The sequence below is a fragment of the Pagrus major genome, chromosome 4 (genome assembly GCF_040436345.1).
Source record: "Pagrus major chromosome 4, Pma_NU_1.0".
NCBI lineage: Eukaryota > Metazoa > Chordata > Actinopteri > Spariformes > Sparidae > Pagrus > Pagrus major.
Window position 1 is genome coordinate 8,432,118 of NC_133218.1, and position 21,984 is coordinate 8,454,101.

The 21,984-nt window shown below is 38.5% G+C and overlaps 1 protein-coding gene across 4 annotated transcripts in view; it reads right to left on the bottom strand.

Annotated features, from left to right (window-relative positions):
• Window positions 1-21,984, bottom strand: part of LOC140994402 (multiple C2 and transmembrane domain-containing protein 2-like) — a 41,926-nt gene that overhangs the window by 10,795 nt on the left and 9,147 nt on the right. The window contains exons 2-17 of one of the 4 annotated variants that reach the window (XM_073464005.1): window positions 20,467-21,032; window positions 17,067-17,120; window positions 15,556-15,673; window positions 13,176-13,318; window positions 12,560-12,636; window positions 11,434-11,548; window positions 11,225-11,257; window positions 8,661-8,831; window positions 6,670-6,800; window positions 5,665-5,851; window positions 3,761-3,854; window positions 3,561-3,663; window positions 3,310-3,412; window positions 3,017-3,118; window positions 2,147-2,221; window positions 746-865 (exon numbers count right to left, since the gene is read on the bottom strand). In XM_073464005.1, coding sequence (XP_073320106.1) covers window positions 746-865; window positions 2,147-2,221; window positions 3,017-3,118; window positions 3,310-3,412; window positions 3,561-3,663; window positions 3,761-3,854; window positions 5,665-5,851; window positions 6,670-6,800; window positions 8,661-8,831; window positions 11,225-11,257; window positions 11,434-11,548; window positions 12,560-12,636; window positions 13,176-13,318; window positions 15,556-15,673; window positions 17,067-17,120; window positions 20,467-20,985 — 2,145 coding nt within the window. In that variant the 5' untranslated portion in view covers window positions 20,986-21,032. The remainder of the gene's footprint in view (window positions 1-745; window positions 866-2,146; window positions 2,222-3,016; window positions 3,119-3,309; window positions 3,413-3,560; window positions 3,664-3,760; window positions 3,855-5,664; window positions 5,852-6,669; window positions 6,801-8,660; window positions 8,832-11,224; window positions 11,258-11,433; window positions 11,549-12,559; window positions 12,637-13,175; window positions 13,319-15,555; window positions 15,674-17,066; window positions 17,121-20,466; window positions 21,033-21,984) is intronic. The other 3 variants (XM_073464007.1, XM_073464006.1, XM_073464008.1) reach the window with 3 other exon arrangements.

Here is a 21,984-nt window from a genome sequence, read left to right on the forward strand (position 1 = left end):
CTCTGTGCTGCAGCTCCAATTTCACAGCAAATTGAACAAACTGCACTATTGGCTGGCGAACAGTATCTCTTTACCAGTCTCTTGAGAAATTCTTTGGATGCTGAGCAAAACTTTAGTGCCATCTACAGGACACCAGCGGCAAAAACAAAAGGAACTTTATATGACCTTGCTTGCCTGCATAGTTAATGCGCAACTTGCTGTGTGCCATTTCAATCGAGCGAGATCTGGGAGAGAATAACGTCAAAAAGATCAGCACCCACTCCACTTTGCAGTTTAAAGACGAGTCTGAGAGGCTTCTCCTGTGTTTCTGTCTTCACACTTGCTTTACACTTGTATTCAACAATGGCAGGATGAAGAACAAGCCTTATCTCTGAAGAGCCTTTTAATTGGACTTCTGTCTGCATAATGGGGTCTAACTCAAACCAAGCACAGATTGGACAGAGGGTTAATGAGTTGTCAGGGAAGTAGAACAAAAATAGACTCTATCTCGACTCCACTGGGACTCTACTCTCTCCAGCTGAGGCTTAACTCTGCATTCGCGAGACACGCAGCACTGAATGCGTCCACTCCAACACAGAGCCGGGGCCAAGCCTGCGTTTCTGCTGAGCCCAACAGCGCATTGATTAAAATTCTCGCTGGGAGAGTTCAAGTAGGGGCTGGCCAGACTGCGGTTGTCTTCCGCAGCTCGGAGGGAAAACAGAGGGAAATGCAGATAGTGTGTTGATAAGCAGTTAAAGCACTTCACCAGGAAGGCTAGCAGGCTCCTCTGAACGCTCTCCCACTGGAAGCAGCTTTTGATGTACTGCAGAGTCGACATGATAGCCCTGTACAGTGTCTGAACACGCAGCACGTTCCTGGCCAGAGCCTGAAACAAACACATTACAAACATAAGAAAACACATTAATATTAGAATAGTTGTGTTTAAAATATGGACAAACATGCTCTTAAAATGTTTTCATTGTAAATAGGTTGAATTTCGAAAGACTTTCAATCAAACCAAACAGGAAACGACCAGTCAGCCAGTGAATTAGTGCGAGTAGCTGGTATGTTTTGGAATGAGCCAGTGCGGTCAGGGGGCAAAAAATGTCAGTAATCTGACCTGATTTTGTCAAGCGAGACTTTCAATATTAAAACAGAAGGAAACCGTGCACGTTACGATCCCAGTCGTCAGTGTGTAAGCCAATTTTGGCGTACGAGAGCATTGTATTGTCTAACAACAATGGGTCTTTGTGGGAAGTACAGACAGTCAGGCACCCTGTCTCGCACCCTGTCTTGCACACTGTATATCAAACTAATGTAGCAGAAGAGTGGACAAGAACTCAGTCACAGTTGGGGTCAATTAAAGCTCGATTCAACTAATTCAGGCGAAGCAAAGTCTTTGCTTTTGAGGTTGTTGCTTTCGAGAGAAAAGCAAAGTTAAAACTGCTCATGTTCAGTTCATAAAGAGCCGACTGATGATAAACACTGCAACATTTGTACAACTTCTCTTCTATCTCTCTTTCTCTTAGCTTCTTTTCTTGGAAATTTCAATTATCCATGCATCAGAGGAAAAATTGTCAAAGTGCGGTGACCTCTGACCCCTGCCCTCTTTATTGAAGGTTGCTTGTAACATTTAATGTTATGGTGTTTAACTATCATTTCATCATTGTTTAATCTGCCAATAATTTTGTTGATTAGACAATTATCATAATAAGATCAGTTCCAGCCTTCCAGGAGCCTCAAAGGATAAGCGGTTATAAAAATTGGATGGATGGGTGGTATTATTTGTTTTTTAAAATGTCAATAGAAAATTTAAAAAAAAATTTTTTATCACAATATCCTAAATCTAAAGTCTTCAAATAGACTGTTTTATCCTACCAACAGTCTCTACCCAACCCAAAGACATTCAGTTTCTATCGCAGAAGGCAAAGTACAGCAGCAAATCTGCTGATTAATTTTCTGTCTATGAACTAAATCATTTATGTACTCATTAATTCAGCTCTGATGGAGATGAAAGGTATTCCACCCTTCATATGTAAGCTGATGCTGCTACAACTACAATTCAAATCTTATGTAAAATGTGTGTTACAAAGTGTTTTTTAATGAATACAAAATGATGATTCCCAAACCCTGGATTATACAGTAAAAGAGTCAAACTGTGTCAAACCTTTTTGGAAAATTTGGGGTTATCCTCCATGAATCTTCTCTCTCTTGGTTGGAAGGTTCTTATACTCGCTCGGACCTGAGAGGAAAAACAAGTCATGAGGACATTAGAAGGGGCCCAATATTTAAGGTCCTGTCTACACATAACGATTATTTCTTAAAACATAACTTTTCAGTGCATTTCGGCCTTTCGTGCACATAAACAACATTTTAGGTAACTGAAAACAGTTTTTTGGAAAACTTCCAGGGTGAAAATATAAGGAAACTCTTTTACGTTTAGTATTTACACCTTGACGGGTATAAACTGAGATTTTTGAAAATGATGTTACTTTCACTTCCTGATTGGGTATTTGAGTTTGTAAATGGATACATGGTTACATAGTCTTTAATTAGAGAGACACAACCCTGACATTGAAAATATAATGATGAAAAAGAAGTCAAACATGACTGCTGACAATGTATTAAAAAATAGCATTATTCAGAAGGATTCTGTGAAGAGCAGTCATGTTTCTGTGCCTCATTATTTATGTCCTGTTTAAAGAAAAAATGCTTCAGTACCAGCCCTGCTACCTGTAACATATATAATAGAAACTAAAAGTAAAAATAAGTCAAGAATGTAAAGATAAGTAAAAATTGTAACGTAAGACATTTTATTACAGTATTTCCTGCGAGTGTATACCGGCACGTTCATGCCCAGTGTACATTAATGGTACTTTAACACTTGAATATTGGTTGGTTTTCAAGTAAAATGACTATGAAAAGAGATTTCTAAAGGAATGCTAAAAGATCGTTTTTGTACCTGTGTACGTGTGGACTAGGCCTTCCATTGCAATCATGCACTCATGTCCTCTTTACAGGCTTAACTTTTACTTACAGGGTTAAAAATAACCTCCAGCTCCAGAGTGATGCTCCCTTTCGACAGCCCACCTAAGTCTTCCTTCTTGAGCGGGAAGGTGATCTGCTGTCCCCTGCGGATCTGCAGGACAGAAAGGGCATCAGGTGCTGAACTCAGCGATGAACCTGACCATCAGTCATGCTGGATTACATCTTAGCAAGTCTTCAACCCCCGCTGGAGTGTTATCGCCTTCTTCACTTTAATTTAGACACAGAGTGTAAATAGATGAGTCTATTGTCTGCATGACAGACTCTGAGTGAGGTAGTGTGTACCGAAAGCAGGGGAATGGCAACTTTTCCCAGGAAGTCTGGCGCCTTGTCTCCATCCTCATCAAAGACAGTCACCACCAGAACATCATGAACGTCTTTGACAGGGCTGCAGAGACAAACACAGAGGTTAGATACTCAAAAATCAGCCCACAAAACGGCTTAACTGCATGTCCCAGTATGTTGTCATACAGCATACAACATGTGGTTCAACATACATAATGTAACATTAATTAGAAAAAAAGAGTCAAACTGACAGTGTAAAGACTTTGCTCCACTCCGGGTGGAGGCTCTTGTAGACTGTGTGGGTCTGCAGTCTGTCGTTCCCCAGTTCCAACACACAGAAGGGATCACTCTTGCCTGCAGAACACAATAATAAAAACACTTTCACACTGGGCTCGCTCTTTCCAGTGTGACAGAATGAAGAAAGAACTTAAATCCAAATGTGTGACCGTACCATTCAAATCAGCAGCCAGCAGATCTGCAGCCTTGATTACTTTGACTTGAAGGAAACCAACATCACGGAGGTTTTTCAGGGACCTTTTCACACTCTGTTGGGACAGTAAGGACAGGAAGCATGAGGATATGGAGAGATTTCAATTATAAAACAGTCAACGGTGTCTGTTTGCTTGTTGGTTTGTGTGCATGATTACACAAAAACTACTGAACAGATTTCCACGAAACTTTGATGGAGGATGGGTCTCAGCCCAGAATAGACCCCATTAACTTTTGATATGGATCCGGATAAATGGACAGATCCAGGAAATCGATCATTATGAGATTTTTTTTCTATATTTTCATAAATTTCTCAGGGAATAATGCATGGATCCTGATGAAAAAAATCTGGGATATTTAGGTGGCTGGTATCTATGAGTAAGTACAAAAGGGGACTGTTGAGCCTTGGTGGAGGTATGCGCCCTACTGAGAGCCATTCATGTCTGTTTTTAAGATGGCTATGGATCTACATCAAGATACACTTAGTGAGAGACTATCATGGGGTACATGAGACTTTTTCTTTTACGGTAAAAGTATAAAAAGATTTTTAAAATGTCCAAACATGTTCCATCTCACACTGAAAAAAAAACTCAGATCAAAAAATCTGCTCTAAGAACTTATCATGTTATGATTGACCCAGTTCTCCATAAAATTTCATATTAATTAAATGTCAGATTCCCATCATGTTATAAATGTGTATAAAATAACCAGGTCATCCATATTATTTGCACCTTAGAAAATAAATAAATCCACAGCATGTGCAGCAGACCTGTGCAGATCTGTATATTCAAATGTTTCCCAACTCAGAAGAGGTGAGTTTCAAGAAATTAAAGTAAATGTTGTAAAGACATTGAAATACATTTGTGGAAAAGCTGTGACATCTTAGATTTCAGAGACAGTCACCAAATGGCAGTGCTTCCACAAGCTATAGTATCTTGTTGGAGAAAAAAATTGACTAGACAAGAAATGACTACTGCATGCTATCTTCTCTCTTGTAATATTCTTAATCAAGGTGGAGGTGACATTTTTCATTCTGCATTAAAACGGTCTCTCTGCAGCAGCTGACTCGTACGTCTCATTTCTGTATTTTTCAAAAGAACTTCAGATTGCCAACAAGTCTGTGCTTGCAATAGCATTGCCACCGAATTCACTAATGTAGCTCTGACGCTTAATCCAACCATGATAGATTACTCATTTTAAGTTTCAAGTCACTGCAAGTTTTGTGGCATGAGCTGCATGATAAGTATGAAATGATAATGACACCATTGTGAGAACAGGATGGATGGATCGAAAAACTTACATTTTGCTTTAGAAAATTGTTGATGGTAAAACATTAATGATGTTATGTTAATTAATTATCAGTTAGACTAAACATGAAAAGTGAAGCTTTCGATAACAATATTTAAATTAGACTGTAAAGCAACTGTATCTCCAGCACAGTCCTAAATATTTAGAGCCTCCCCCTCTGTACATCATCAAGTATGTCAAAATAATATGATAAAGCGGAAATCTTTGTTAATGACTCACACAAAATCAAATCTTGAACCCTTAATTGCCACTTAAATCTAGACGTGTTTTAACATATTCTGACTACAACCAAGTTTGGATTGAATGCTCACTTGATAATCAGTGAGACCACCATACATGCTTTTCTCTTTATAATTAGCCTGCTGTAATGGGCTTTTAATTGCCTTAATTATCAAACTTTAGACTGACATCTCTTCATCACCTGCTGCTTTTACATTTCATAATTAAGTTTAAGGGTTGACTGATAACTACCGATGAAAGTGTTAAATATACTGACACATCAAGTCGACGTGATGCAGCCATACAGTACAGATAGAATATAACAGTACGGGTACTGACGTAGTTCTCCAGCTGGTTCTGTTTTTCATGCGGTTCGTCAAGTGGTGCGGCACAGAGGTCAGAGATGGAGACGCCACTGCATGTGTTCACTGTGAGCAGGAAGACCAAGTGTCCTCTCCCCTCGACCAGGGCCTTTGTGAACAGCTGCCTCTGATTGACAGGGACCCTGGACAGGTCAACTTCACACCTGTGCAAACAAACACATGCATACAAAGGCCTTCACAAACTGTATGCTAATGCAGGCAAGCACATGCAGGTATACAGTTGCAGTCATGCAAACATAAAATGTACATACATCGCACACAGACAATAGCATCCGCACATACGGACATAAGAGCAAGTATACTAGGGCAGTTACTAACAAATATTTTCATTGTATATTTATCTTTTGATTATTTTTTGGATAAACAGATCAGTTGTTTGGTTTATAAAATGTTGGAACACGGTGAAAAATGTCAACCAGCATTTCCCAAAGCCTGAGATGTCACCCTTAAATGTCTTGTTTTTTCCACAACCATTTACCGTCATAGGAGTAAAGAAACCATAAAATATTCCCATTTAAGAAGCTGGAATCAGAGAATGATCAAAATAGTTGACAATTAATTTAAGAGTTGACAAATTTTTTAAAAGCTGAATCGTTGCAGCTCTGAAGTATACACGTGCACACACAACCACTATCACAAGATAGACACCATGCATGGACATCTTTAAGATGGAGCAACAGTTTGAAGGCCATATACTTAACAACTGATGGTTCACTTACAAGAACCGTTTCTTCACCTGACTGTACAAACACACCTCTCACTGGGCTGACATTGGTCTTTGCTTTCAAATTGTTAAGTGAAAAAAATCCAGGCTTTTCTCGAGGTCTGTTTTTTGTTCACTGGGTTCAGGTGTTTTGGAGCAAGGTGAATGATTCATTTTGAGACTTGTCCCACACACTGGCTTTGAAGGGCAAGTACACACATACACATACAAACACACAGGTTCTTAATGTAGACTCACGTCCCCAAACACTCCTCGCTCCTTCGTCCTTCCTTGGACCAGAGCTCCACCTCCAGGATGTTATGACCGTCCAAGAACTGGTTCAGTGTGAACCTCTCTCTCCACTGAGGTTTGGACACTTTGCAGTGATTCTGAATCGGGAATGAGGATAGAAAATTAACATAAAAAATACTTAGAGAAGAGTTGGAGAGAATACTTAGAAATTCATGTTTATGTACAAGGACACTGAGAGTAGCAAATTCAAATTCAGATGACAGAAAGCATTTATATCCTAAACATCTTGCCTCACATATATATTTCTGTTTGTTTGGGCCCAAGGCAAAAGTTCCCAGGGGGCCCTCCGACCTGCATTCATCACCATTAACTTTTAAATAATCTGACACCAACAAAAAATGTACAAAATCCTTGTTTTCCATTTTCAATGTTCACATTATTGTAATTTTTTTAATATAACAATAACAATTAAAACCTAAATTAATCGCTATGTGTAACGATGTAACAACTTAAACGCTGTTACATTGTAAACAACCAACATCATGAGGCCAGTGATCATCAACACATATAGTACTTTGAGGTGCACAGTATAGTGCCTTTATGGGAGGTTTTATGGGGTTTATAGTTTCAGTGCAAAATGTGCCAACATGAGTGGCCATATTCCCCAAAACATTTGCGTCATTTGCCTCTTCCCATTTGTGACCTGCTCCATCCTCACATCACCAGAAGGAACTAACTAGTTGGATTTCTGACCAGGACTCACAGGTTGTCCCTCACATTTGACTAAAAACTAAAGGTGATCAAGCCTTTGGTGGTGGCTCCAAAAGTGTGAAACATTGTTCCTATATACGTCTCTGTTGACACCTTTAAAAGGCAGATAAAGACTCATTTATTCAAACTGGCTTTTGCATTGTAAAATTTAGTAAATCTGTGAGATTTTTTTAAGGCTGTTGTTATTTATCTTTAATTGTTTGTATATTTTAATGTTTTTATATTCACCAATGCTTACTCTTGTGAAGCACTTCGTGACCTTACTCTATGAAAGGTTCCAAACTTTACTTATTTATTTTTCCTGTCACATCACAATGGTCATTATCTTTTCTGTCAGTCGAATGTCAGAAAACATAGACTTTTATAACATGTTTGTGGTTATTTCAATGGAACTTCTCAGCTATTTTTTAGGAAATTAACCAGTTGCAATATGTCTAGGTTTTTTTTTAACATTTGTTGAATTTAATTTTCCAACAGACAAGTGTGTGAATTGTTTGTTGTTTAAGCAGCTTCAGAAATCAGTGTCAGAAATTCCCATCACACATGAAGGCATAAGAAGTGGTTACTGTCACTTTGAAGCTGCATATAGGGAAAGAAAAAGAAAAGAAGAAACGCTGTTCATTAGGTTGCAGCTTTGATGTGCAATGGATGAGTTTGCAGAATAGCGAGATAATCATCAATGACAGTAGCCGCAGAGCCAGCAGCGCAAGAAAGAGAGCATCACTGTAGACATCATGCAGCTGCCAGGATGAGCAGTGATTACAGCTCAGCCATTTCATGGCAGATACTGGTTATCCATCCATAAGGACATTCGGGCCTAACATTTGCACTTCCGGATAGATTATAGTACTGTTATATTAATTGTAAGTCACTGTCGACACAGTATACATGATAATACTTGAAACAAAAAATGTCTAGTTTTAGAGAAACACTTCTTTTATTTTGCAAAAAACGCTTGCAAAAGGAGAGGTGAAATGACAAGAAAAGAGAAGAAAAACATGAGTTTAGGGATTAAAGAAAGGGGTTAAATTATATATATATTTTTTAAAATGTTATGATTGTCGCGAAGAAGAAAAAAGGAACAGAGGAAGGGGAGTGTGATGAGAAGAAAAGAGTAGAAGAAGGAGTGGAGGGGAGAAGAGGAATTAAGAGTAACAAAGACAATTCAAGAGGAAGAGGAGGAGGGGAGTGCAGGAGATGAAAAGCATTAGTCCTCCATCCAGTACCTTGCTTTTGTATGTCTGCTCTCCCAGTCTGAAGCGAACAAAGAGCTGACCTCCCTGAGAGTCCAGCGGCAGCTCCTGACCCTCGACCAGAGTCACTGACACAACAGAGGTCCACAGCTGACTTTTCCTCAGTGACTCTGACAGACGAAAGCTCGGAGAACTGCCTCCCGCCTGCAGGAGAGGGATTGGAAACAAAGGAGAGAAGGGGTAAGGCGGAAAAGAGAGCTTTGGAATACAAACAGAAAACTTGCATGCGATATTAAGATATTTAATACTTCATGTCAAATTATTTTTACTTTTTTACCACTCATCTCTCTTTTCCAACATACATGCATCGAGCTGATACAGAAAAGAAATAAAATAAAACAGTACCATGACGAGAGGGGGATTTGACCTAAACATTGACACCTATACTAAATGATATAAAGCTTAAATAAGATGTCAACAAGCAGCAAATCAGTGCTGTGGATATTACAAAAAGCACAACTGCAAGATGGCTGAATGAGACCATATTATGTCTCTTGTTCAGTGAAAAGAGACTGAAATTGTTCATTTCATTTCACTGAGAGATTAGGTAAAGCCTGCAGTAGCTACAATGCAGAGCAGTGCCTCTCTTCCATATATAATAGGGAGCCATATTCTCAGATAATTAGCTGAGCTTACATGAAGACACAGCGCTGTAGGGAGATGCATTTAACCCAGATTCAATTAATGTAGACGAAGCTGTCACTGATGTCCTGTCTGACTTCGTTCTGCTGCATGCATGGGCGCAAAATCCAGTTTTAATTAACAGGCTGCAGTGAAAGCACTGGGCAGAGAACAGTAAGTATCTGAAGCAACAGGGGAAGGTTCACTCAGCGGCCCCTTTATAAAAGGTACACCCGCTCAGTAATGCAAACAACCTCCAACCACAGAATCATGTGGAACTCCATCCATTAACATGCAGACGAATACAAAAGGGTTTTTTTGACTAATCATAGGAGTGAGCAAAGATGCCAGATGTGGTGGTTCAAGCATCTCAGAAAGAGTTGCCCAACTCATGCTCATGCACTATAGAGGAGAGAGTGTACAGAAAATGACATAATAAGCAAAAAAAAAAAAAAAAAAGCATGCATTTAGCAGCTGATCTGTGTATGAAAACATTTCGTCAGTGAGGGGTCAGAACACAATGATCAGACTCATTTAATAGATAAAACTGGAATAGTGTTTGTTATTTTTGTTATTGCCAACAAATCGACTGAATAAACCCCCCAAAAAATTAAACCAAATGTGAGTTATTTTGACCCTCTACTTCTCAAAGTCCCTACTCTGTGGCCCATTGGTTCCCATTAATAACAAAAATCTTTAAAAAAAAAAAAAAAGAGGGGGGTTACAAGAAGTTTAATACTGTTAGAATACTTGAGATAGATATTACTATTAACACCTGACCAAGACTGTATACTTGGGGCTGATCCTGATATTAATATTAGGAAGTAAAAGATTCTGATATCAATTTCAGCCAATATACCGACAGTTTTTGCAACGGTTCCTCAAATGTGGTTATTAAACAGTCATGACAAAGATATATAAGGAAGGCAGGATACAGTTTAACAATAAACGTTATCATCTAAACAGTACAGCAGTGCACTGAACAAGATAAGTGCACTGGGAATTTAACAATTATAAATTATCCCTAGAAACTTTTTCCATTATAATCTCTATAAAAAAACCACCATGTATGTGGGACCAGTTCAGAATAGACTACAGTGCCCATGTCTATTGAGTTTACAGCTTTAAGATAATAATTGAGCTCTATGGCACAGAGGACCTAGGTATTTCAAGCTTGTTCCTACGATATAGCACAACATTACCATGACCTGGATGACTGAGAACCTTCATCAGCATATTTCAGGGACGTTAACATATTTTAATACACCAACAATACTCATTAGAAGAATCAATTCATTGTTGGTTTTGGTCTTTTCATGAGATTTGCTGACAATATTTGGAATATACTTTATCAGCAGACTTATCCTATGAGGTAACATAAGGCCACAGATACTCAAATCATGTTGTGTATTGAGTCGGCAGTGAAGAAAGGACTTTGTTAAATGTATACCTCAAAAACCTGCTGCTGTTTTGGTAGGCAAAAAGTGAATTATTAGGTATTAGGTAGGTGTGCCTGATACTTTGCCAGATTTTATTCCTAATTAAGACACACAATTTATTTTTAAAAGAATGTGGTGATGTGCTGCCCTCTTGTGCAATGAAACAAAAATGACTCAGATCAACCTAAGTACAGGTAGAAACAATGATCTTAATACAATGTAGGTCTACCAGCAGACACTGCAGCTGTTTGATTACTCTGAAATGTGGTGAAAAAGGTCGTACCCTGAGCATGATGGGATGTTAACACAGACTCATTCATTTAGATGTTAATGGAGGCTCTATATTTCCCTTCCTATATTTCACTATATTATTTTAGCCTGGATTTGATGAATTCTCTTATTTACATCTTATAGATATCTGACCAAAGTAAATGTTACTTCGTGTCTGTTCAGTGTGTTCCCTCCATCATGCCTTACCCTAACACTTCGTTTTCGTTTTTGGGGCCACCGCTGCCAACAGGAGCATGCATGTTAGGTGCAAAACAAAATGACACTGTGGTTAGTAGGACATAGACAGAAACAATGGATGAAAACATAAATGTGTAATAAATACTGTACATGCATCACAAGAATCCCTACTGCTAGATAACATGCAGTACATATACACATATGGGAGCTTGCCATACAGGGCCTTTTTTGCTGTCTCCGTCTCTGCGTGACAAACTCATGTCCACCAGCACGACCCCCATGTCATCCTCCAGGCTATTTGGGTCGTCCAAAGGCAAAGACAGCTCGTTGACTCTGGAAAAAAAAGAAAAGCAAATATCAGCTTCAATCTAAAAGATTAAACAGGTTGAGGTCAGAGATTTGTCATTTGACATTTGTATCCTGAGGGTTTGAGAGACGAATACCAGGACAGGAAAGCAGAATAACATATCTGCTTCTCAAAATAATGATTTTTTTGTTCTTTTTTGGTTATCTTTGACTTTTGCTTGTGAGATTCTGAATAATTTTTTACCTTTAGACGAAAATAAAAAATTTGAATCTTTGATTGAAGTGCTCACCAAACAATGTGCATGGGGTCACAAGAAGATAAAGTTTAATTTTAAGGGTGAACACACAAAGAGGGCTGGGAACAACTGGTTTAGAACAAACTGAAATTAATTTAAAAATCAGTGTGTGGTGATTTGTAATTTGTTTATTTTTATTGTATTTTATTTATATTTGTAAACTTCTGCATTATTCATGTCTACAACTAAGACCCCCTTTATCATCTCTCATTTTACTTATTTAATTTTCGTTTTTATATTTTGTATGACTATTGTTGACTATGACTAATTTAATTCCCAGCAACTGATTTACTGTAGTTGCTGTGCATATGACATAAAATAACTTAGTAAATGTAATGGAGAAAACTTTCCTCTTAGCGACACCTCATTTTGAACAGCTGTACATGAGATAAACTGTGAGGTTGATAATCAGCCAATAAGTAACAAGAAATGTCTGTAAAGAAATACCAAAGATATGTCTGATGTAATAATGAAGTGTGTCCCCATTACACAGTTTGTCCACCAGAGAGCACTGACGAGTTTAATTTCCAACCGCAAACCATCCAACTCAGTACATATCATGCTCTCAATTCTTTAAAAGAAGAAGAAGAAGCAGAAGAAGAGACATTTGAAGGATATAATACAATTTATTGTCATCAGCTTCAGAACTATCAAATATCAGTATCAGTACTGCTCCCAAAGATCAAGTATACAAGTTACACATATGCATATTCAAGCTGCCTCCAACACATACTGCACTCACTTGTCAATCTCCAGATCACTCAGGGTGACACTGGTGGAGCCCATGAAGTCATCAGTCGTCAGATCACGGTCGTATACCTGTTTCATGTCAAACACCAACACACAGTTGACACAGAGGGCATCATGGACACACTGTCCACTGTCTGTGGAGCCCATACACCATTATCAGTTATTTGTTTCTGTGAATGGTGTGCAGGAACTGATCAGCTGTGGATTTCCATAACATCATTACCATACAAAGTTTCATAGTTGACTTTATTCACTGATGAATGTTCAGCTTGAGGGGTAAGTGGCTGAAACAACAGTTGAGTTGAGGTGAAGTGCTGTGGTAGCAAATTCAAAGTACAAGAGTTGTTGAATAAAACATTTAATTCATGTGTGGACTTACAGCCATACAGCTGTTAATTACACTGCCCACCGGCATGGCTCTGGGGCTGCATCACCTGAGGTGCAATCACCAAACACACCACATGACAAATCTAACACATTAAAGCCTTTACCGCAGTGCTCCTCCTATGTTTGTTTGATACTGTCCCACGATAAAATAATGACATATAAAATATAAAATAACAATAAACTTTCCAGCAAATAACGCATTGAACTCGTAGGTGAGTTACCTTGATGTACAGTTTCTGGTTCAGATCCTTCACAGGTAAGGAGAAGGTCTCATTCCATGTGGGGTTGAGGTCTTTATAAACCACTTTGCTTTTGTAGAAAGTTTTCCCATCCAATTTGAATTTCACATAAGGGTCGCTGGTACCTGAAAATGATATACAACATGAAACATTGTAGTTTAGATCAGTAACTGACTCATCTTGCAGATGTTCCTCACAGGGATCAGACTGGTGGGGGGTTCCAGTAAACACAGCTGTTGATAGAGATACTTTCTGCTACTCAGATTCAACATAAAACCATAACACAGGTGTTAATTTTGCCTGAGAATAAGGTGAGAGGATTTGACTTGAATTAAGTGATGGCCAAAATATTTGTTTTAAGCCACAAAAACATTCCTCTTGAAGCGGTGGCAGGACATTTCTTTGAGCACATCACTCTTCCTCATTTGACTCCATCTTTCAAAAGTAGAGTTGACTCATTGTGACTGACTGTAATGAATACTAATGAAATAACTGTGCTTCTAATTTCCAAACTAGGTTTCTAAATAGCCATTCACCCTTTGTTTCTTAATTTCTAGGGAAACTCACTGGTTTCTGTTCATGAGGACCGGTCTGTTCATAGTGTCATCTCTCATGTGTGTGAACAGAGGAAGTGGGTTTTTTTCCCCTCCGCAGCCGATGAGACCACAGCTTCCTGAATTAAAGGCCAATCAGATTTCGGCTTTGAGCGTGGAAGGTGACGGCAGCTGACAACTTTCTTTCTGTGTGTTTAGTTGTGTTATATGACCACTTTATCACATGTGGATAGAACAGGTGAAGGCAACTGTAAAGACTACTGAATTCCTTTTATACTATTAGCTTTCTTTAAGTGTTTTTACCCTTTAATATCTCATATTTGTTGCTGCTATGTAAAATAATTTTCACGCCAAGGTAAAAGAGGTACAGCTTGTGAATTCTATCTATTGTGTCAGTTGCCCGGCTGAGGGCAGCAGGCTACCCAACACAGTTTGTAGACCATCAGCTTCTCTGCATCTATGTCGTGCTTTTTGCTGTAGCAATAGAGGCATTACATTACAACCCTTTTACACAACAAACCACTGCTGTCAATCAGAAAACAGCTGTCAACATATGCTACGCCTGCAGTGTTTATAGTCTGAACCAACAGAAGAAATTAAGCATTGTTTATGCACTGCTTTTTAAAAGATGTATGGCCTCAACAATAATGCAGTGAAACCAAATCCTCCCGCCTCTTGTTCCTCCGCTTTCTTTCCCTGCATTATCTGTACCCACCGCCTGGTTGTGTAAATATGAAGCCACATGAGAGAGAATATGTAATCCAAGCACATGCCCAGAATGAAAGGCCTGGCGTCATGAATGCTGGGTGTGGCTCAGACAGGTTCTAATATGCTGTGAGGAATCCTGCTCTGGCTGTCTGTGGTGTCCATGGAACCAATAACACAGTGTGTAACCAAACATACGCTCCTCGCCGTCGAACCAAGGCTAAACACACAAACCGAGGACAGTCCAAGTTAAAACACACACAGACAGAGGACTCAGCTTTACATGAGCATACTTGTCTGGGCACAAATGCTAACTTGAGGTGAGTTCAGGAAACTAAAAACAGGTAAGAAAAGATGAGATCTGACACTACCTCAGGAACCTCTGTGTGAAGTCATACAGCACATTAAAGATTACAAATGAAAATGAGGGCGCGAACACAAGTGGAAGAATAAATAAGTAGCAATAGCAGCACTTACTCACTGGGACAGAAATGCACACGCACACGTTAAATGATGACATAGGTGACAAACTGTTAAACCATGTGTCAGAAGTAACAGGAATATAAGACCCACAGTACATGAAAAAACACCAGCACACAGTATATACTACAGAGGACATAGTGTCAGATCTAAATAAGATGGCATGAATGCAGCTTTGGATATACTATATGCATTATTAGCCGTAGAGCTCATTAAACATTCAGGCAGAGAAATCATATGGACAGAAAAAGTTGAGTGACTAGCAGGGAAGAACTAGAAATTCTCACCACACACTGATTTTTAGATTTTTAGGACAGGAAAGTAAAGTGATTAGAAACTTCATTGGACAATTTTGCTCTTGAATCTACACAGCTTCCTTATTCCTCACCTCACGGTTAACCATTCTACCTACACTAAGGTGCTCCATACTGTACAGCTGCCACCTTCTGCATGCAAAACAACAGTACATGAATACACATAGAGAGATCTACTGCACACACTATTATTTTACGGTCTATTGTTCATATGTAAAATGACACGCATCCCTTTTTACACTTCCTTGTTGTCCTGTAGTATCACGCAGCATGTGTGTGTGTAGTAGCAGTGTAAGATGAGGTTCTTACCACAGCGGTCCCTGATGACCAGATTGCGTCCTTCCTTCAGGTTGATGGTGAGCAGGAAAGACCTCAGAGAAAAGCTGGAGTTCTCTGCCACAGCGGGAGTCTCATTGCCCATCTCACTCTGGACACACACATCAATACATCATCATTATTTAACGTATTACTGCTATAGCACATCTGATTACATCTAGACTTTCTGAGCAGGTCTACAGCTGCATTGGAAACACTTTATAATAACCATCACTAATAAATGGTAAATTTATAGTTAGTTAAACTTTAGTTCATAGCTGTTTCACTGTTAACAGACAATGAAATACTTTATAAACCATTAATTAAGCCATGTAAAGGTTTATAAACATCAGTTGCGACTTATAATAGCCATATAAATAATGTTTACAGATAAACTACACAGTAATTATCAGCCATTTATAAAGTATTATAAATACCAGTTGCAAATTTAAAAGAAATAATTATTTAATAAATGGTTAATAAAGCATTTAATTGTTTGTTAACAATAAAATAGCTATTAACTAAAACATATTTAACTATAAAGCTACCACATATTAACAAGTTATTATTGTTCCGCATACTTTTTTTTTAGATACCACATTATGCCTCCACCTAGACATGTTTTTCTACAAAACTCATTTTTACTAAAAAAAAATAAATTGAAAAATCTAGATATAGAGAATTTAGATTTTGATCTGAAATTTTCTGATCAAAAATAAGATTAGAAGACCTTTATAGAGTCAGCACCACAGGCACATTTTGGTCAACATCTTGTTGAGTCCACATTGTCCCAATCACAACACAATCTAGTCCCCAAAAAAGAAAGTCATCAGGGGCTTTTCTCATCATCGTGACATATGACTGGAAAGTTTTGTTCTACTTTCAAGTCCCATGCTCTACACATACTGGAACGTACTTATTATGTCCCTTACTCCTAATGTTGCATTTTTTTTGTTGCGCGTTGTCCATTTGACAACGATGATGTTTTTGATGGAATACAAAAAGCACAGTCTATGAATGGCTTTCTGCCTTTATATGACATCTATGCTTCCTGTCCATGCAATGGATTATTTAATCACCATGAAGCCTCTACTCCAAACCAAGCATCTTTGAGAGAATAAACCCCAGCAGCCTGGAATCACCCTGCTCAGCATCCCCAACCATGCCCGGCCTAAAAAGCCAGGATAAAAGACAGTGATTGCTGAACCACACACATTGCCTACTGTCCCATCATGACCTGAACACAACACAATAATCTGGACTTAAACTTTGACACAAGTGTGTGTCAGCCAAAACACAATGCTGCTTTCTGCATGACGCTTAAAACACAAAACACGATCACAGCCACTTGACAGAAACAGTCTTTTTAACCACAGACAAAAACACCACCTGCACCCACCTTTTCATCATGGTAGCATGGTAAATGATATTAAAATGACATCAGTTCCACAACACTGAATCCCCATACCAATAATTAAATGCCCAAACTGGATAGCAGCACTTACATTTTGGTTGTCCCCGTCTTTTAACACGTGACCGTTGAAATCATGATTATCATACTGCGGAGGCAAACATAAATTCATTTAAAAATCTATCATGTAATATCTGAAGAGAAAGAGAAAAGTCCCATAATGAAAAGAGGAACGTTTCAGCCTGCTGATCAGTTAAAGGTTCAGGAACTGATCTCTCTTTGGTATTTCCACCACCAGCACAAATCCTCTGAGCATTTATTAAAAATTCCTGCATCCTGGGGACTGAACAGCATTAAACCACGGGACATACACTGGTTCTGGAAAAGAGAAATCTGCCCTCTTTCTGCCCTTTTGTTCACATCAAAGTATCCACAATTCTTAGCATTAACCTCCTTGTAGACTTCAAACCATGAGGGACTGAGCATTTTCCATAATATTTTACACTACTTAATCCTCTTCTTTTGGATCCTAATGTACAATGTGGACTGGTCACATGACAGGGAGAAAGTGCATCTGTTTTTGGCCATAAAATGTGGATTTACAAAAGACAGTGTTTCACAAATAAAGTCAACAAGGGTGATTTTCTGGTTTGTTGTGTGCCGTATGTTTTTTTTTAATTCTCAAAAGGCACCGAGTTTAAGCGACTGTGACCGGATTAACCTGCTCTGCAGCCACAGGGAGAAAAGGAACTGCTGTGCCCCTGTTAACCCCCCTGGTTTCCACAATGTGTACTATACACTGACCATTGTGTACTGTACTGTGAGGTCAATTTTATTTGACCTGACTAGCCTACAGTATTGCTATGGTGCGAAAGCACTGGTTGTAGTAAGCTGTTAATTAGGAATATAGACCATTTAAGCACAGTATTAAGATTTATAATAAGAGATTTTGAGTATACAGCCTTGCTAGCAGCTCTGTGAGCCACCGTGGTAGAACATGATAACCTCAGCATGCTAACATGCTCATGATGGCAATGTAAACATGCTGATGTTAAGCAGGTAGAATGTTTACTGTGTTCATCATCTTAACTTATTGTGTTAGCATGTTAACATTAGCGCTGAACCTGATGACATTGTCAGCAGTTTTAACAGGAGATTGATCATAAATCAAAGTATCCAAAAGGAAAAAAAAACAAAAAAACAAATTTGAACTAATAAAAGGATGCAAGATAAAAAGTTTTTAGAATATTTTCACCGGATAAGTGATGACGGTTTAACTTTCACTTTCTTTGATTTTGGAAAAATAGTTTCAGAAGCTTATTGACATAACTTAAGAGCTGACTATGCCAAATGCCATGTCATCACAGTAAGACCATTGAGGGTGTGGTGCACCATCGTAAGACAACATTCACTATTTGCTGTCATTGTTTATCAGCACATCTTCATTTTTATCTCTGAAGAACCAATGTGTCAATGTCTCCTCTTGCCACCTCCCAAATCATCATCCACAATGAAACCATGCAAAAAATATTTGAGGGATTAAGAAAATAAAAGCATTTTTAGAGGAAAAGAATCCAAAAATAAAATGTTTTCTCAAACTTTCAAATGAAACCTCTGAATGCAACTCAGCAGCAGCACCTTTCATCTGAAGAGAAAGCAACTGCTCTGACAGCAACTGAGTGGAATGTAATGTAGGTGGAGATTACATGGGAGTATCATTTTCTTTGTTCATAGTATTATCCATTGAAGAAGGTATTTACTGAACTATGAGCTTCATGTCAAATGTTCACCCTTGAGAGCAAACATGACTGTCAAAAGACAGGACTATGATTCCACATGTGTCTCTAGACTTTGTTCTGTATGTACACAAAGGCAATATTACATCACAAAAGGTTTATAGACCCTGACTTTGGCAGTCCATTCAATCCTTTTGTCCAGTTTTGTCTAATGACATGGGAAATGTATACTTCTGTGATTTTTATTTAAAGACATTACGGCAAAAGTATTCACAGACGATGCTTCACACATTAAATACTTGGTGAAAGTTCACCTCAAACATTTCCTGCCATTGATGCATGTCTTTTAATCTATTTCTTATGTTACGTATGTACTATGTTCTTTGTATGCATTTTTCCTTTTATAATGAAATGTCTGCCTGTTTCCTTTCTGCTGTACTCAGGTCTCTCTTGCTAAAGATATCTTAATCTCAAGTAGATTATCTGATCAAATAAAGGTGTATCGAGGTTTTATGCCTCAGTGTGGGAGTAATTGCCTCTGCATTAGTTTGGGTCCACCCAGTGACTATGAGGAATGCATTGGCAACTTGACTTGCAAAAGAATCCAGAAAATGCATCTGAGTAAATACTTTGTCAACTCTCAAGAAGCAAAAACAACCTGCTAGACATCAACCCCACAAAACTACAAGGCAATTCAGCATGATCTTTAGACAAAATTTTAATAATTTACCAATGCTGTTCATTAATTTGAGCTAGATGTCATGTTACAAACCCAAGGAACCATTTTTTGACATGCTGTTTCAGCTGTTTGTAAATCTTTATTGATTACTACTCACTCACAAACAGCCTAATAACTATATCCTATCCAGACCGAGAGAACTTAAAAAAATGCACTAATAAATAAAAACGTAATACTAGTAGATATAATGCTATAGGAAATATTATGTGACACAACATGTTTACACCTTTGTCGTGTCTTTTCTTATGCAAATATGATTTCTTAGTTGGGACAAAACTGTGACCATCCTTGTCTTTGACCTTTGAAGCATAAAACACTGTATGTGCACAAGTTAAATTTAAAGGACATAAAATAAGCCTACAATAAAAAATATAAAAACGTATTGACAAGATAAAGTAATAGCAGTAACTCACCAAAATATCAGATTACATATTTTAGATACAACCTTTAAAAAATGTCTAATGTCTTAATGATCTTTTGATTTACTCTTCATAGTACAGTAAATGATCTATTATTCTCTAAGACTAAGGTGTCTGAATGTGACCATGCCATCATGGCACGCACATTCAAATCCACATCCTTGTCCCTGTTTAAAGTGTGACAGTGTGGCAGCGTGACTTATTAAATATATGCCTTGGCAGTATAAAAACACACAGAGTTTGCCAAGTGCTTCTGTAGACTATTGATTTTGTAAGTTCCTCCAATTACAGCTTCATCTAACTCCTCCAAGTTAAACTTTGAACATCCTGTGCAAATACACCAGACACCTGACACCAATTCTTTAGAAGTACACTTTCTCTTTACCTGTGTTACAAACAAAATACAGTATGCTCACTGTTAATGATTCTACAATATTATTTTATATGAAATGGATAAAGTAATCCAAAGTAGGAGGCCAATAATCAGAAAATAAAGAAGTTTAACCTTGATTACATTAAACAAAGCCCTTTGCTTATGTTTGGAAGACTGATGTGTCCTTTATTTAGGCTGATTCAACATGTCAAATGTAGTGTTGTTACCTGTGAGCTGTCCTGGGAGACCCCGCCAGAGGGAGGCTCTGGGCTGTAGACGGTGATCATCTCAGGCAGGGCCAGCTCTTCAGGCTCCATGCCCCCGACAGGTCGGTAGATTGTCTCCGGGGAGCTCTTCTCCTCCTCACACAGAGACTCCTGGGAGGAAGCCCAGTCTGTGCTGTCTACAGGCACACTCAGTCTGTGTTCACTCCTCCCAGATCCTCCACCGACAGCTTCCATCTTCAGGCCACTCCCCCCTCCTCCCAGGCCTCTAGCAGGCTTCACAAATGGTGAGGAGGGGCTGCTGTAGCTGGGGGCATTGTACTGTTGAAGCGGTGGACTGGCACAGACGTGAGCATACTCCTGCCTCATGTACCTTATGTCTGGAACCGAGGAACTCATCCGATGGTCCATGGTGTGTTCGAGATGGACAGGAGACTTGCTTGGGCTCTTCTTGCCTCGCAGGAGGTGCGGCAGCATCTTCTGGCGGAGATTCCGCAGCACGCCTGGCTTCTTGGAGTCCATGATTGGAGAGGTTTAGACTGTGTCTAAAATCTGGACATCACTGACAGCTAGAGTGAAAAACAGACACAAAGAGGACTCACTTATTGTCCACAACTATCAGTGAAAGTGAGCTGCAAATAAATAATGTCACTGTCACATTCTCACAATTCCAGACATTCACAACTGGTTGGGAACGTGTGGCACTGTTACTCTGCAATGGTCATGTTGTTTTGGGAGATGCTGACTTTTGACCTATTCAGAGGATGTGTTGGAAAACTAACACTCTGCTAGCTGTAGCTTCAGATTTAACATAACAAAACCACAAAGAAATAGTCATACATTTTGGGAAATACACTTGCCACTTTGGTGAAGAGTTAGATGTGAAGATCCATATCTTTTCTTAAGTCCTTTAATGCTTTTTACGTAATTCCTAAAACATGTGATCAACCACAATCACCTTCATTCTCAGTGGTGACATTTAGTCTAGAGTCAGCTCTCACAGTGTATTTACAGAAAATATCTCCACCTGCTCTCAACTCAGGAGCAGGTGCTTCAATGACAAATGATTCAAAAGTGTGATATTTAAAAATGTGATGTCAGCTGTAATGTCAGAAACTATTGCATATTAACAGATATCACATTATCAGCTCTTGTAATAGAATCAAAAGAGGGAAGAAGAACTCATGTTCTCAAAGCATACATTATTTTACTTGTTACGACTGCACTATGTACTACCTGTGAGAAACAAAGAATAACTATAGAGATAAAGCACATGCAATAAACTGGGGCAACCAGCTGAACATTTTGAAATTAATAACTGTATTAACTTTGATAATGTAACCAGGTCTAATCTATAAGAATTTAGAAGACATTTTTACTAGGAAAAGCACAGGTGTCACTATTATTGTGTATTGTGTCTAGATAATTGCAACAGTGAGACAGCATGCACAACAGTATTGAAACTCTGGTATTGTACACCTACTGTGTCATTTTAAAATGTTATTATATAAATTGATATGT